The sequence below is a fragment of the Loxodonta africana genome, chromosome 3, assembly GCF_030014295.1.
Source record: "Loxodonta africana isolate mLoxAfr1 chromosome 3, mLoxAfr1.hap2, whole genome shotgun sequence".
NCBI classification, from domain to species: domain Eukaryota; kingdom Metazoa; phylum Chordata; class Mammalia; order Proboscidea; family Elephantidae; genus Loxodonta; species Loxodonta africana.
Genome location: NC_087344.1, coordinates 157,660,589 through 157,679,378, shown reverse-complemented (window position 1 = coordinate 157,679,378; position 18,790 = coordinate 157,660,589). Strand labels below are relative to the sequence as shown.

The 18,790-nt window shown below is 37.9% G+C and overlaps 1 protein-coding gene across 1 annotated transcript in view; it reads left to right on the top strand.

The window, feature by feature from the left end:
* Nucleotides 1-18,790, top strand: part of MAN1A2 (mannosidase alpha class 1A member 2) — a 236,028-nt gene that overhangs the window by 152,806 nt on the left and 64,432 nt on the right. Inside the window, exon 8 of the mRNA XM_064282369.1 lies at nt 4,798-4,891. Coding sequence (XP_064138439.1) covers nt 4,798-4,891 — 94 coding nt within the window. The remainder of the gene's footprint in view (nt 1-4,797; nt 4,892-18,790) is intronic.

The following is an 18,790-nucleotide window of genomic DNA, read 5'->3' as shown; positions in this document are numbered from 1 at the left end:
AGGAACTCAAGAAAAGGTTTAAACACAGAAGAAAACATATTTTTGATGGTTACGAGGATGGGGAGAGAGGGAGAGGAGAATTTACTAACTAGGATAGTAGACAAGAATTATCTTAGGTGAAGGGAAGGATAACACACAATACAGGGGAGTCAGCACAACTGGACTAAACAAAAACCGAAGAAGTTTCCTGAACACAACCAAACATTTTGAGGGACAAAGTAGCTGGGGCTGGGCCCTGGGGACCATGGTTTTAGGGGACATCTAGGTCAATTGGCTAACAAAGTTTATTAAGAAAATGTTCTGCATCCCACTTCGGTGAGTGGTGTCTGGGGTCTTAAACACTTGTGAGCGGCCATCTAAGATGCATCAATTGGTCCCAAACCACTTGGAGCAAAGGAGAATGAAGAAGACCAAAGACACAAGGAAAATATTAGCCTAAGAGACAAAAGGGCCACATAAACCAGAGACTCCATCAGCCTGAGACCAGAACTATATGGTGCCCAACTACCATCAGTGATCACCCTAACAGGGAACACAATAAAGAGTCCCTGATGGAGTGGGAGAAAAGTGTGGAGCAGCACTCAAATTATTGTAAAAAGACCAGACTTAATGGTCTGACTGATACTGGAGGAATCCCCGAAGCCATGGCCCCCGAACGCTCTATTAATCCAGAACTAAAACCATTCCTGAAGCCCAGTCTTCAGACAAGGATTAGACTGGAATGTAAAACATAAAATAATACTCGTGAAGAGTGTACTTTTTAGTTCAGTCAGATACATGAAACCAAATGGGTGACTCCTGTCTAGAAATGGAATGAGAAGGCAGGAAGGGACTGGAACTGGTTAAATGGACAGAGGAAACCTGTGGTGGAAAGAGGAGTGTGCCGTCACATTATAGGGATTGCAACAAATGTCACATGACAATGTGTATAAATTTTTGTATGAGAAATTGAGCTGTAAATTTTCACCTACACCACACACACACACACACACACACACACACACACAAAAAGAACAATAGCTCAGGTAAGAAATAAACAAGAAAAACTGTACTTCAAGAAATTTCTGAACCTAGAGGAAATGGACAAATTTCTCGAAACACACTACCTACCTAAGGTTGAAAATCTGAACAGACCCAAACAAGAGAAGAGGTTGAAAAGTTAATTTAAAAAACTCTCAACAAATAAAGCCCTGGCCCATATGGCTTCACTGGAGAATTCTGCCAAACATTCGGAGAAGAGCTTGCATCAGTACTACCGAAACTATTTTAGAACATAAAAAAGGAAGGGATTCTTCTGAGTTCATTCTATGAAGTCAGCATAACCCTGATACCAAAACTAAAGCAAAGGACACCACAAAAAAAGAAAATTACAGACCCATATTTCTCATGAATATAGATGCAAAAATTCTCAACAAAATTCCAGCCAAAAGAATTCAGCATCATATCAAAAAATAATACATCACGACTTAGAGGGATTCATACCAGGTCTGCAAGAATGGTTCAACATTAGAAACTCAATGAACGTAATCCACCACATATATAAGACAAAAGAAAAGAATAACATGATCATCTCAAATGATACAGAAAAGGCATTCGATAGTCTAACACCCATTCCTGATAAAAACCCTCAATAAAATAGGTGTAGAAGAGAAATTCCTCAACATATTAAAGGGCATCTATATAAAAAAAACAGCCAACATCATTTTTAACAGAGAGAGTCTGAAAACATTCCCGCTGAGAACAAGAAAAAGACAATGATGCCCTTTATCACCACTCCTATTTAACATTGTGCTGGAAGTTCTAGCTAGAGCAATAAGACAAGAAAAAGAAATAAAGGGCTTCCAAATTGGTAAGGGAGAAGTAAAGTATTCCTATCTGCAAATGATACAATACTGTACATAGAGAACCCAAAAGACTCCACAAGAAAACTACCGGAGCTAATAGATTCAGAGTAGCAGAATGCAAGATAAACATACAAAAATCAGTTCAATTCCTATACACCAATGAAGAGAACTATGAAAAGGAAATCAGGAAAGCAATACCATTTATAATAGCCCCTAAAAAAATAAAATAGGAATAAATCTAGCCAGTGACTTAAAAAAACCAATAACAGAGTAAACTACAAAACACTACTGCAAAAAAGTAAACAAGATGTACATAAATGGAAAAACCATGCTCATGGATCGGTAGAGTCAACATTGTGAAAATGTCAGTTCTATTCAAAGCACTCTTAGAAATACAAGCAATCCCAATCCAAGTATCAACAACATTCTTTAACGATATGGAAAAACTAATCATTAGCTTTATTTGGAAAGGAAAGAAGCCCCCGATAAGTAAAGCACTACTGAAGAAAAAGAATAAAGTAGGAGGACTTGCACTACCTGACCTCAGAACCTACTATACAGCTATGATAAGCAAAGCAGCCTGGTACTGATACAACAGACACATTGACCAGTGAAACAGAATTGAGAACCCAGATATGAATCCATCCACTTATGGTCACTTGATCTTCAACAAAGGCCCAAATTCCATTAAATAAGGAAAAGACAGTCTTTTTAACAAACGGTGGTGGCAAAAGTATATGTCTATCTGTAAAAAAAAATGAAACAGGATCCATACTTCACACCATATACAAAAAGTAATGCAAAATGGATCAAAGACCTAAATATAAAACCAAAAGCTATCAGGATCATAAAAGAAAAAAATAGGGTTAACACTAGAGGCCCTAATACATGGCATAAATAGGATACAAACCATAACTAATAACACACAAACTCTAGAAGATAAGCTAGATAACTAGGATCTTGTAAAAATTAAACACTTATGCTCATCAAAAGACTTCACCAAAAGAGTAAAAAGAGAACCTACAGACTGGGAGAAAATTTTTTAACTAAGACAGATTTGACAAAGGTCTCATCTCTAAAATCTATAGGAAAATCTAATACCTCTGCAACAAAAAGACAAATAATCCAATTAAAAAATGGGAAATGGCATGAAGAGACATTTCAGCAAAGAAGACATTCAAGTGGCTAACAGACGTATGAGGATCACTAGTCATTAGAGAAATGCAAATCAAATCCGTAATGCGATACCAACTCACCCCTACATTACTGGCAAGAATCAAAAAAAAACAGAAAATAATAAATATTGGAGAGGCTGCAGAGAACTTGGAACATTATGCACTGCTGGTGGGAATGCAAAATGGTACAACCATTTTGGAAAACAATACAGCACTTCCTTCAAAAGCTAGAAATAGAAATACTATATTATCCAGTAATCCCTTTCCTAGGGCTATATCCTAGAGAAATGGGAGCCATCACATTAATGCATATGCACACCCATGTTCATTGCGGTATTATTCACAATAGCAAAAAGATGAAAACAACATAAGTGCCTATCAGCAGGTGAGCGGATAAACAAACTATGATACATATGTACAATGGGATGCTACATGACAATAAAAAACAGTGATTAACCTGTGAAACATCTCACAACATGGATGAATCTGGAGGGCATTATGCTGAGTGAAAGAAGTCAATCACAGAAGGACAAATACTGTATGAGATCACTATTATAAAAATTCATGAAAAGGTTTATACATAGAAAGAAGCAATCTTTGATGGTTACGAAGGAGGGGATGGGTGGTGAGGGAAAAACACTAACTTAGACAATAGATAAGTGGTAACTTTGTTGAAGGGTAAGACAGTACACAGTACTGGGGAAGTCAGCATACCTTGACCAAGACAAGGTCATAGAAGCTTCATAGACACTCCCTGAGGGACTGAGTTACTGACTTGGAGGCTGGGGACCATGATCTCAGGGGACATCTAGTCCAAGTGGAGTAACATAGTTGATAAAGAAAATGTTTTATATCGTACTTTGGTGAGTAGCGTCTGGGATCTTAAAAGCTTGTGAGTGGTCATTTATGATGCTCCACTGGTCCCACCCTGTCTTGAGCAAGGGAGAATGAAGAAAACCAAAGACACAAAGGAAAGATTAGTCCAAAGGACTAATGGACCACAACTACCACAAACTCTACCAAACTGGGTCCAGCACAACTAGATGATGCCCAGCTACCATCACTTACTGCTCTGACAGGAATCACAATAGGGGGTTCTGGACAGAGCTGGAGAAAAACGGAGAACAAAATTCTAACTCACAGAAAAAGACCAGACTTACTGGTCTGACAGAGACTGGAGAAACTCTGAGAGCTTGGCCCCTGGACACCCTTTTAACTCAGTACCAAAGTCACTCCTGAGGTTCACCCTTCAGCTGAAGATTAGACAAGCCCATAAAACAAAATGAGACTAAATGGGCACACCAGCCCAGGAACAAGGATGAGAAGGCAAGAGGAGACAGAAAAGCTGGTAAAGAGGAACTCAGGGTCTAGAAGGGGCAAGTGTTGACATGTCATCGGGTTGGCAACCAGTGTCACAAAACAATGTGTGTATTAATTGTTTGAGAAACTAATTTGCTCTTTAAACCTTCATCTTAAGCACAATAAAAAAAGAAACTCGAATTTTCAGGTAAAGACAACAAAATGGAATCAGATCATAGAATTTATAGTTTTCTAATTAAATAAACAATAACAATAAAAATAGTAAAGACCAAACTTCATCAACAGCAGTGAAAGCAGGTAAGGCTGCAACCTGAGTCATTTAAGAAAATAGAACTCTTTTCCCTACCACCATCAGAAAATAGGGGGAGAGATGTAAGTTCTCAGTGAAGAAAAAACAAAAACCTAGCCTTGCTGACATTTATTTTTATTAACTGGATTCCTAATTTTATTTTGTTTAGGTCATGCACATTCGGAAACTACTTAAGAAAATGGATCGTCCAAATGGTCTTTATCCAAATTATTTGAACCCAAGAACAGGGCGCTGGGGTCAGTGTAAGTATTTCTAGCACCGCTGATGCTGTGTTGAAAGATTATTTGTCTGAAATTGCTTGATGTAGTGAAAAGTACGCTAGATGTGCACTTAGAAACCCTTAGTTTGTGTCTAATCTTGTGATCTACTGATGCTGTTACCTTTGGCTCGTCTCTAATCTCTTGAAGCTTCAGTTTTCCCTGTAGTAAAATGGAAATATTGAAAACCTGTTACACCAGATGTTATTTCATATATGTGTAAGTTCTTTGAAAAATTATAGTGTGGCATTGGGAAATGTAATACATTAATTTCCTATTAATAAGTCATATCGTCATGTAAGTAAGACCATTGCCTGAGATAGGTATTTATAGGAGGAATATGAAGAACAAATGATATGTTAAATGACTAGAAAACGGTTGGTTGCTCTTGGATAACTTATGTCCAGACATTCATTTTAAAAGAAGGTATCAGCATGTCCACTATTTACTAGGTTTTCTGTGTCAGGTTCTTGGATGAGACTAGAGATGAGGAAAGAATATACAGGACTTGGTCTGCATTCAGAGAGCTTGTAGGCTATTACACCTAGTAAGGATGTAAGCAGATGCACTTAAAGTAGTTGGAATATATGCAATAAATGCTATAGTAAAGAATCGTACCAATTGTTACATGAAACTGTGGTAGAAATTATTTTCACTGCCCTAGGAGACAGTGTGTTGTATGGAAAGGTGGTACTTTTTCTTATTAGAGCTTTAGAATTTATCTTGGAAGGAATTGATTTTTTTAAATAATAATAAATAATAATAAATATTAGTGTGGAATTACGGAATTACAAAATTTTAGTAAATTATAGGTACCATAGCTAAGACAAAGAGAAGTTGTGACTTTTTCCCTGGTATAACATCTTTCAGTTATTTTTGAGACTAATAAAATCATAATGAAGTAGTTAAGTGGCAAAAGTATCATTTCATTTTATTTATTGAAAATACTACATCTACCATTGAATAAGTATGCTAATATGAATACCAAAGATAGTAAAATATTTACTGTGGAATTGTCACTTGGGCTCCTAGCAAAGAAGCTGTCCTTTATGCAAGGAAAGCAAATTGGTCAGTACAGTTATGTCTTTCATGAATCTGCAAATAGATCTCAGTCTTTGGCTATGATAGGAATCAACTTGACAGCAATGGGATTGCTTTGGTTTTTTTCCTCTCCTGAAATTATTTATATGGAGCTCATTCTTCTCTTTTATTTTGAAGAAAATATAAGGCCTAATGCCTAAACTGAGTGGAAATAATACTTTTCCAAGAACCAAAACCCTGAGAGCAGCATTTCTGAAATATAAAATGCATTTTCCTTTTCTCAGATAAGAATGACTGGATTGGATGTCTGCTCAGTAATTTGGGTGGATTTTATTATAAATTTTTCCCTTTAGAATTACATTAAGATTTGAGGCTAGAACATTTAGGGAAAAATTGTTTAGTTCCTTCCTTATGCCATATGCCAGTATATATTATATGTAGTATAATTTTTCAGATGTAAAAAATGAAACCATATAAGTACTAGAATATGGTTGAATATATATAAAGTTACAATCAGGAAAGCCTTTTCTAAGCATGTCATATAAAGCAGAAACCATAAAGAAAAAGGTGTCCATTTTTACTCTTATAAAGGTTAACCCTCATACATTTCTTAGCCTACCATCAGCACAATCAAAAGTCAAGCAGCAAACTAAGGAAATATATTAAAACATATTTGGAAAGCAATGTTTTTATATTCTCTGTGTCAAGAACTCTTATAGGGAGGGGGGCAAAGATGGCTGACTAGGTAGATGCTACCTCGAATCCCTGTTGCAACAAAGACTCGGAAAAACAAGTGAATCGATCATATGCATGACAATCTGCGAACCCTGACCAACAAACACAGATTTAAAGAGTTGACCTGAGTGACAGATACGGAGAATGAACAACTATGGGGAAGCAGAGACTGTTTTCGGAGCCTGGAGCCAGCGTCCCAGTCAGGTAACCTTGGCGCTGGGCTTAGGACTGGGCGCAGGGGAGCTGAACAGAACATCCTGTAACAGTGCAAACAAGGGGCGCAGCCCTACCCCCCTGAACTGACCTCAGGAGGGGGCCCAGCTGGTCAGCGCGGGCGGCGCGGCGATGTAGCTGGCGGGAGCAGAAGTCGCCGGGAGGCAGCAACTGGTTTTGGAGCCGGGAGTGCAGTGTCCCAGCCGGGGAACCTTGGCGCGGGGCTTTTGACTGAGCACAGGGGAGCTGAGCACCACATCCTGTGACGGTGCAAACACGGGGCGCAGCCCTACCCCCCTGAACTGACCCCGGGAGGGGGCCCAGCCAGTCCTCGCGGGTGGCACGGCTACGCGGCTGGCGGGAGGAGAAGTCCCCGGGAGGCAGCGACTGGTTTTGGAGCCGGGAGTGCAGCGTCCCAGCCAGGGAACCTTGACACTGGGCTTTGGACTGGCAGCGGAGAAACTGACCGCGGCTGCTGCGGGCCTGACCCTCAGGGGCAATCTCTACCCAGCCAGCACACATAGGCGACACGCCCCTCAGGACTCAGATAAAATAGTCATCCCAATGAAGATAAGTAACTTTGTCTATATCCCAGGGTGTTACTCTCTACTGTTTTTCTGAACCCTCCCCTCCCCTTCCCAGGCGGCTTCATTAACGTTGGAATTTCCTGAGCCAGAGGGAGAACTGCTCCGCGGTTTTTCCTTTCCCTTTTTTTTTTTTTGGTCTTTTCCTAACCCATTCTTCCGGCCTGAGAGAAGCAACCACAAAAAACCCAGGGACCAAAAATCCTTCCCTAATTGGACTAAAAACACAGAACCAGCTCCAGCCAAGCATATGTGATCCACAGTCTCGGGCTTTCGTGCCTTCAGGGAACAAGGTGGCTATTATAATGCAAAGGCAGTTCTGATAGGGATCTGACTGCATTTTTTTCTTTAGCGGATTTACTGGAAAGACAAATTTCCCAGGTCTGATATCTCTGCGTATTCAACAGAGCCCTCACTGACCCACAACAGGCAACTGAGGGCTGAAGCTCCCCCCAGACCACCTAGCCTCCTGCCTTAGGGGTCTAAGGAGGGTGACACCTACCAATCTGTAGAGGTACTTGCATTGGGGGCCTAAGGTACAGCTGCAGAGCCCACCCACCAAGGTGCTTTAGGAATAGAGACACACCTACCTCACTAACACTTAGGGGAAACCTGTCAGCATCCTGGCCCCCTGGAGTGTGAACCCCAGCTGCTACTAGAATCTGGTGCACACAACTATCACCACTACTTCTCAAGGTGGATAGGTGATAGGGTGCATCACACACTTGATGACCCCAAATCAGATTCTACTCAAGAATAGTGAATGGACTCAGGCATATATATCTGGTAACAGCCCAAACCAGCTGGTAATAGCTCATAAGTAAGTCAAGGGCTACAACAATCAAGACAGCACAATCTAGTTAGCCCATCCACGTATATTGAAAGAAAACAAAACAAGATAAGACTCAGTGAGCAAATATAGAATAAATCACTGCAATATCTTAGTGATGGCTCGGAGACAGCAGTCGATATCAAACCACATAAAGAAGCAGACCATGACTGCTTCTACAACCCCCCAAACAAAAGAATCAAAATCTTTCCCTAATGAAGATACAATCCTGGAATTATCAGATACAGAATATAAAAAACTAATTTACAGAATGCTTCAAGACATCAGGATGATCTCAGAAATGAAATAGGGCAATCTGCAGAAAAAGCCAAGGAACACACTGATAAAACAGTTGAAGAACTCAAAAAGATTATTCAAGAGCGTAGTGGAAAAATTAATAAGTTGCAAGAATCCATAGAGAGACAGCATTCAGAAATCCAAAAGATTAACAATAAAATTACAGAATTAGACAACGCGATAGGAAGTCAGAGGAGCAGACTCAAGCAATTAGAGTGCAAAGTGGGAAATCTGGAGGACCAGGGAATTAACACCAACATAGCTGAAAAAAAAATCAGATAAAAGAATTTAAAAAAATGAAGTAACCCTAAGAATCATGTGGGACTCTATCAAGAAGGATAACTTGCGTGTGATTGGAGTCCCAGAACAGGGAGGGAGGACAGAAAACACAGAGAGAATAGCTGAAGATCTGCTGACAGAAAACTTCCCTGACATCATGAAAGACGAAGGGATATCTATCCAGGATGCTCATCGAACCCCATTTAGGATTGATCCAAAAAGAAAAACACCAAGACATATTATCATCAAACTTGCCAAAACCAAAGATAAAGAGAAAATTTTAAAAGCAGCCAGGGAGAAAAGAAAGGTCTCCTTCAAGGGAGAATCAATAAGAATAAGTTCAGACTACTCAGCAGAAACCATGCAGGCAAGAAGGCAATGGGATGACATATACAGAGCAGTGAAGGAGAAAAACTGCCAGCCAAGGATCATATATCCAGCAAAACTCTCTCTGAAATATGAAGGTGAAATTAAGATATTTACAGATAAACACAAGCTTAGAGAATTTGCAAAAACCAAACCAGAGCTACAAGAAATACTGAAGGAAATTGTTTGGTCAGAAAACCAATAATATCAGATACCAGCACAACACAAGGTCACAGAACAGAACATCCTGATATCAACTCAAATAGGGAAATCACAAAAACAAATTAAGATTAATTAAAAAAAAAAAAATGCTCAAAACAGGGAATCACTGAAGTCAATATGTAAAAGATCACAATAATCAAAAAGAGGGACTAAATACAGGTGGCATAGAACTGCCATATGGAGAGGGATACAAGGCGATATACGACAATACAAGTTAGGTTTTTACTTAGAAAAATAGGGGTGAATATTAAGGTAACCACAAAGAGGTGTAACAACTCCATAGCTCAAAATAAAAACCAAGAAAAACATAACAACTCAGCAAACATAAACTCAAATACTATGAAAATGAGGAACACACAATTTACAAAGAAAAACGTCTCAGCACAAAAAAGTAAGTGGAAAAATGAAATTGTCAACAACACACATAAAAAGGCATCAGAATGACAACACTAAACACATACTTATCTATAATTACGCTGAATGCAAATGGACTAAATGCACCAATAAAGAGACAGAGAGTCTCAGACTGGATAAAGAAACACGATCCGTCTGTATGCTGCCTACAAGAGACACAACTTAGACTTAGAGGCACAAACAAACTAAAACTCAAAGGATGGAAAAAAATATATCAAGCAAACAATAAGCAAAAAAGAGCAGGAGTAGCAATATTAATTTCTGACAAAATAGACTTTAAACTTAAATCCACCACAAAGGATAAAGAAGGACACTACGTAATCATAAAAGGGACAATTGACCAGGGAGATATAACCATATTAAATATTTATGTACCCAGTGACAGGGCTGCAAGATACATAAATCAAATTTTAACAGAACTGAAAAGTGAGATAGACACCTCCACAATTATAGTAGGAGACTTCAACACACCACTTTCGGAGAAGGACAGGACATCCAGTAAGAGGCTCAGTAGAGACACGGAAGACCTAATTACAACAATCAACCAACTTGACCTCATTGAGTTATACAGAACTCTCCACCCAACTGCTGCAAGGTATACTTTTTTTTCTAGCGCACATGGAACATTCTCTAGAATAGACCACATACTAGGTCATAAAACAAACCTTTGCAGAATCCAAAACATCGAAATATTACAAAGCATCTTCTCAGACCACAAGGCCATAAAAGTGGAAATCAATAACAGAAAAATTAGGGAAAGGATATCAAATACTTGGAAATTGAACAATACCCTCCTGAAAAAAGACTGGGTTATAGAAGACATTAAGGAGGGAATAAGGAAATTCATAGAATGCAACGAGAATGAAAATACTTCCTATCAAAACCTCTGAGACACAGCAAAAGCAGTGCTCAGAGGCCAATTTATATCGATAAATGCACACATACAAAAAGAAGAGCGAGCCAAAATCAGAGAACTGTCCCTACAACTTGAACAAATAGAAAGTGAGCAACAAAAGAATCCATCAGGCACCAGAAGAAAACAAATAATAAAAATTAGAGCTGAACTAAATGAATTAGAGAACAGAAAAACAATTGAAAGAATTAACAAAGCCAAAAGCTGGTTCTTTGAAAAAATTAACAAAATTGATAAACCACTGGCCAGACTGACTAAAGAAATACAGGAAAGGAAACAAATAACCCGAATAAGAAACGAGAAGGACCACATCACAACTAGACCCAACTGAAATTAAAAGAATCATATCAGATTATTACGAAAAATTGCACTCTAACAAATTTGCAAACCTAGAAGAAATGGATGAATTCCTGGAAAAACACTACCTACCTAAACTAACACACTCCGAAGTAGAACAACTAAATAGGCCCATAACAAAAGAAGAGATTGAAACGGTAATCAAAAAACTCCAACAAAAAAAATGCCCTGGCCTGGATGGCTTTACTGCAGAGTTCCACCAAACTTTCAGAGAAGAGTTAACACCACTACTACTAAAGGTATTTCAAAGCGTAGGAAATGACGGAATACTACCTAACTCATTCTATGAAGCCACCATTTCCCTGATACCAAAACCAGGTAAAGACATCACAAAAAAAGAAAATTACAGACCTATATCCCTCATCAACATAGATGCAAAAATCCTCAGCAAAATTCTAGCCAATAGAATTCAACAACATATCAAAAAATTAATCCACCATGACCAAGTGGGATTTATACCAGGTATGCAATTTTATGCAAGGCTGGTTTAATATTAGAAAAACCATTAATGTAATCCACCACATAAATAAAACAAAAGACAAAAACCACATAATCTTATCAATTAATGCAGAAAAGGCATTTGACAAAGTCCAACAACCATTTATGATAAAAACTCTCAGCAAAATAGGAATTGAAGGAAAATTCCTCAACATAATAAAAGGCATCTATACAAAGCCAACAGCCAACATCACTCTAAATGGAGAGAGCTTGAAAGCATTTCCCTTGAGAACGGGAACCAGACAAGGATGCCCTTTATCACCACTCTTATTCAACATTGTGCTAGAAGTCCTAGCCAGAGCAATTAGGTAGACAAAGAAATAAAGGGCATCCGGATTGGCAAGGAGGAAGTAAAACTATCTCTATTTGCAGATGACATGATCTTATACACAGAAAACCCTAAGGAATCCTCCAGAAAACTACTGAAGCTAATAGAAGAGTTTGGCAGAGTCTCAGGTTATAAGATAAAAAACATACAAAAATCACTTGGATTCCTCTACATCAACAAAAAGAACATCGAAGAGGAAATCACCAAATCAATACCATTCACAGTAGCCTCCAAGAAGATAAAATACTTAGGAATAAATCTTACCAAAGATGTAAAAGACCTATACAAAGAAAACTACGAAGTAGTACTACAAGAAACTAAAAAGGACCTACTTAAGTGAAAAAACGTACCTTGCTCATGGATAGGAAGACTTAACATAGTAAAAATGTCTATTCTACCAAAAGCCATCTATACATACAATGCACTTCCGATCCAAATTCCAATGATATTTTTTAATGTGGTGGAGAAACAAATCACCAACTTCACATGCAAGAGAAGGAAGCCTCAGATAAGCAAAGCATTACTGAAAAAGGAGAAAGTGGGAGGCCTCACTCTACCTGATTTCAGAAGCTATTATACAGCCACAGTAGTCAAAACAGCCTGGTACTGGTACAACAACAGACACATAGACCAATGGAACAGAATTGAGAACCCAGATATAAATCCATCCACATATGAGCAGCTGATATTTGACAAAGGCCCAGTGTCAGTTAATTGGGGAAAAGATAGACTTTTTAACAAATGGTGCTGGCATAACTGGATATCCATTTGCAAAAAGATGAAACAGGACCCATACCTCACACCATGCACAAAAACTAACTCCAAGTGGATCAAAGACCTAAACATAAAGACCAAAATGATAAAGATCATGGAAGAAAAAATAGGGACAACGTTAGGAGCCCTAATACAAGGCATAAACAGAATACAAAACATTACCAAAAATGACGAAGAGAAACCAGATAACTGGGAGCTCCTAAAAATGAAACACCTATGCTCATCTAAAGACTTCACCAAAAGGGTAAAAAGACCACCTACAGACTAGGAAAGAATTTTCAGGTATGACATCTCCGACCAGCGCCTGATCTCTAAAATCTATATAGTTCTGTCAAAACTCAACCACAAAAAGACAAACAACCCAATCAAGAAGTGGGCAAAGGATATGAACACGCACTTCACTGAAGAAGATATTCAGGCAGCTAACAGATACATGAGAAAATGGTCTCGATCATTAGCCATTACAGAAATGCAAATTAAAACTACAGTGAGATTCCATCTCACTCCAACAAGGCTGGCATTAATCCAGAAACACAAAATAATAAATGTCGGAGAGGCTGCGGAGAGATTGGAACTCTTATACACTGCTGGTGGGAATGTAAAATGGTACAACCGCTTTGGAAATCTATCTGGCGTTATCTTAAACAGTTAGAAATAGAACTACCATACAACCCAGAAATCCCACTCCTCGGAATATACCCTAGAGAAATAAGAGCCTTCACACAAACAGATATATGTACACCCATGTTTATTGCAGCTCTGTTTACAATAGCAAAAAGATGGAAGGAACCAAGGTGTCCATCAACGGATGAACGGTTAAATAAATTGTGGTATATTCACACAATGGAATACTACACGTCAATAAAGAACAGTGACGAATCTGTGAAACATTTCATAACATGGAGGAACCTGGAAGGCATTATGCTGAGCGAAGTTAGTCAGAGGCAAAAGGACAAATATTGTATAAGACCACTATTATAAGATCTTGAGAAATAGTATAAACTGAGAAGAACACATACTTTTGTGGTTACGAGGGGGGGAGGGAGGGAGGGTGGGAGAGGGTTTTTTACTGATTAATAGTAGTAAGAACTGCTTTAGGTGAAGGGAAGGACAATACTCAATACATGGAAGCTCAGCTCAACTGGACTGGACCAAAAGCAAAGAAGTTTCCGGGATAAACTGAATGCTTCAAAGGTCAGTGGAGCAAGGGCGGGGGTTTGGGGACCATTGTTTAAGGGGACTTCTAAGTCAATTGGCAAAAGAATTCTATTATGAAAACATTCTGCATCCCACTTTGAAATGTGGCGTCTGGGGTCTTAAATGCTAACAAGCGGCCATCTAAGATGCATCAATTGGTCTCAACCCACCTGGAGCAAAGGAAAATGAAGAACACCAAGGTCACATGACAACTAAGAGCCCAAGAGACAGAAAGGGCCACATGAAGCAGAGACCTACATCATCCTGAGACCAGAAGAACTAGTTGGTGCCCGGCCACAATCAATGACTGCCCTGACAGGGAGCACAACAGAGAACCCCTGAGGGAGCAGGAGATCAGTGGGATGCAGACCGCAAATTCTCACAAAAAGACCATACTTAATGGTCTGACTGAGACTAGAGGAATCTCGGCGGTCATGGTCCCCAAACCTTCTGTTGGCCCAGGACAGGAACCATTCCCCAAGACAACTCATCAGACATGAAAGGGACCAGACAGTAGGTAGGAGAGAGATGCTGATGAAGAGTGAGCTATTTGTATCAGGTGGACACTTGAGACTGTGTTGGCATCTCCTGTCTGGAGGGGGGATGGGAGGATAGAGAGAGTTTGAAGCTGGCAAAATTGTCAGGAAAGGAGAGACTGGAAGGGCTGACTCATTAAGGGGAGAGCAAGTGGGAGTACGGAGTCAGGTGTGTATAAAGTTATGTGTGACAGACTGACTTAATTTGTAAACGTTCACTTGAAGCTCAATAAAAGTTCATAAAAAAAAAAAAAAACTCTTATAAGATCATAGGAAAAATCTGATCACCCCAATAGAAATACGGGCTAAGAAAAGTTAAATCATAAAAAAAAAAAAAAAAAAACCCGAAAACACAAGTGGACAATAAAGAAGTGTTTTCATATTTAACCCTGATAAGTGGTGTTAATGAAGATAAACAGTACAGATTGCTGCTATTGCACTAGAGATTACAAAGCCTACTGTATTTGTAGCATCTTCATGGACTGGTGACCAGAAACCTTGGTCGCTTTTTGCTCCTACTTCACCCCACCCTAATCAAACCAATACAGCTTCTAAACAGAAGATACTATTCTTTATCTCTTAAATTGACTTTAAATCAGTGGGTACAGGGAAATGTCCGTTCCCTTAGTCAATTTAATGGTGTCCTAGTGGCACAGTGGTTAAGAGCCACAACTGCTAACCAAAAAGTCAGCAGTTCGACTCCACCAGCTGCTCATTTGAAACCGTATGGGACAGTTCTATTCTGTCATATAGGTCGCTATGAGTGAGAACTAACATAGCCACATGAGACTTAAGGGCCTTTGCAGGGAATGGCACAGTTGTTAAACATCGTATAATAGAGATTCAGTTAAATTTCAGTGATACCTTCTAATGTGATATACAGTGCAGCCATCAAACGTGATATTTTAGAATACTTGTTATATATAAATATGATATATCTAGAAAGATACTTAGGAAGAGAAGCACTATAAGAATAACAACCTAAGCGTTACCCGTGATTTTCTGAGTGGTGCGATCATGCGATGTTTTTATTTTCTCTTTACTTTCCTTCATTATTCTAATTTGATAATGAATATATATTACTTTTGAAGTAAGATTAAAAGCGTTATTAAATAAAAGAGAGGATGGTATCTAGTATACTAAAATCTTAGAATACTAAAAAAAAATAAATCACTATTTGAGAATTTGCCAGCTTTGAAATGACCAACAGGTTTTTGGGGTGTAGCATTAATGGTAGCGGAGTTATTAAAAAGACAACTCTTTTAGTCTGCCGTGTTTTTTTCCCACACAAAATAAATTCAGGTTACCTCTTTATAATATATTCATTCTCAGGAGTTAATGGTTTGGGGAATATTATAGAAAAAGCTATTCACTAGTTATTTTGGCAAGAGGTCTTTAAAATCCTGAGGGAGCTGCCTTGATATCCCTTTAGCAGCTGCAGTCCTTACTAAATAGTTCAATTTCTTCCTTTTAATGTTTTTGTACATTTATTTCAGCTTCTGAAAAGTATATCAAATTCCTGTATTATATTTGAGCAGTATACATCTGCCATATCTATAAATAGCCTGCAAAACAAACAGTGAATTGAACTGAAATTTAACAATTCAGCTTTGGCTAACTGTATTGTAATTAGAGTAATGATAATGTCTGTAACATGATATAGCAATCACAGAGAATAATTACTGGTAATTACCTTCAGGAAAAGTACTTGACAACAGATATGAAAGATTGTTGTAAGGAACGTCGATTTAAAGAAACGTCAGTAGTTCTTTTCTTTTTTCAAGTTTTCACGAGTTTTCTAAGTACAGTGCTTAGCCTATGCTATTTAATGACCAAAGTGAAGAAAATGTAGGAGATCAGTCATTACTGATTGATTAAATTTTATACTTCGAAGTTAAAAATTGTGGGAAAAACAAAAATGGGTATAATATTTGGAGTTAGTAGACCTAAGTTCTAATCCTGGCTTTTATACTAGAATTTCCTAGAAGAACAACTTGTGTCAGAAACCTGCTGTTAACTGCATGACCTGTTGGGATAGGTCATATGAATCACTGATATTTAGGAGTACTTTATAACATGTTGGAAACCCTGGTGGTGTAGTGGTTGAGAGCTACGGCTGCTAACCAAAAGTCAGCAGTTCAAATCCACCAGGTGTTCCTTGGAAACCATACGGGGCAGTTCTGCTCTGTCCTGTAGGGTTGCTGTGAGTCAGAATCAACGGCAACAGGTTTAGTTTTTTTTTTTTAAATTAACATATCATCACTTTCTGAATCAAAGGACCTTGAAATGACAAGGTTCATCAAATTTGACACCTAGGCAGGCACAGTTCAGGGGTTCAAATAAGAAAGTCCAACCACTAGATAAATTCCATAGTTACCATGGATCGCAGGCTTCTACTGTGTATTCATTTCTTAAAGCACGTAATCTTTCACTGGAACAGCTGCCTAGAAGAGCTTCAAAAGAGATTAAAATTGCCTCAGGAACCTGACAGGCAGGACTGGGGCTAAAGCCCGTAACTTAAGTAGTCTACAGCTAAGACTGTAAACCCTAGCAATAACTCACAGGTGTTAAGAAACACTTTCCCTAAATCATGATGCCTTTCTTTGCTCTCCCCCCACTTATTTCATTTACTTTAATTCTGTTATCTCTTCTTTAGCTTGTGTTCTTTCTTACTCATTTGCTAATCCTTTCCTTAGAACTGCAGTGTATCCAGAAATAGATGTATGAAGCCAAAGGGCAAAATAAAAAATTAAAAAATTCTCTGTTATTTTAATGACTCTTACTTGTAAAAATATTATACTGGGCCTTCTTTGCCTGTTTCTTTACTGCTTTTTCATACTTTTAAATAGATCCCACCTGACTATGAAATTAGCTGTCAACAAGGATACTTTTTGTACCTTTCTAGCCATAGTTTTATATATTATCATTCCATACTATTAATTTTTAGGCTTGCTATCTTTCTTTTCACTCAGTCCCTAGCACATTTATTTAGATGTTGATGTAATAATGAAAATTGTACCTCATACTCTGTGAACTATTAAGTGACATGATAGAGTGTTCCTTTTTTTTAAAAATTAAGAAAAAATTACTGTTTTAAATATAAGTAATGATATATCCAAAGAGAGCAGCAGTTTACTGTGAAAGAGTTTGATTTATACTGTTCTCTGTTTTTCCTGATCTTAAGGGTGAGAAGGAAGTAGGCACATAAAGTGATGAAAATGTTCCAGTTCCATAGAAATATGTCTCACTGAAGTTATTATAAGTAGAATTAGCATTGAATTAGTGACCTTGCAATCAAGGTCACTAAGTTTCTACCATTTAAGTAATTGGGACAGGAAATTTTAAATAAAGGAGTAAATTATTTATGGGTTTGATTATAGAATGTGCCGTAATAGTTGTTATAGGTAAAATCATCTATCTCCAAAAATAATGAAATATAATAGACTAGAACTGCAAATACAAATACGTTTCAATATATAAATTTTTTTCTTTACAAAGATCAGAACTTACTATGGTAATTATAAAAAAAAAAAAGTTGGACAATAATTCAGCCTAGCTGAATAAACGTAAAGATGATTAAATGGAATTTGTCAAAAGCAGAAAAGTTACTTAACAGTCAGTAATGGAAGCTAGGGAGGCCATAAACCCTGTTTTTGAGGTCAATCTTCTAATCAAGTGTGGCTGTACAGTGATTGGGTTCCTTTACTGTTCTGACATGCCTGGAATGGGTACGTCACCCTTTGCCCAATCTATCATATATGCTTTCCCCATTATTTTATAAAGCGCAATAAAATAAGGCTCGGTTCCCAAGACATTGGGATACATCAAATGAATGTTGAGATCCAGTGACTCCAAACTGGTATTTCAGTAGAAATACCTGCTAAGGAATAAATATTCTCAGTATTTTCTTGGGTAAAATATACACTACAGAAAGAAGTAGCTTCAAGTTCTTTAATAACTTCCTTTTGCTTAGAATGTGATTTCAAGTGGTCTTCTATAAGCAAAATGGACAGAGTGCTTGCTTGCTTAAGAGGTTTTCTTGTTAGTATATTTTGTTTTCAATAGAGATAATTGATTTTGACAAGAAAACTTAATATTCTTCACACTGTTCAATATTAAAGTTGTTTTTATTTTAATGTCATTTGTAACTTTTCAATGTTACATTCTTCCTGCTTAGTGAATGTGTACTCTATTGAAGATTAAACAAACAAGGTATATTCCATAAGGTATCATATTGAGAAACTGACAAGACACTAGACCAAGCTTTGAGAAAACTCTAATGAGGAAATAATTACTTTTAT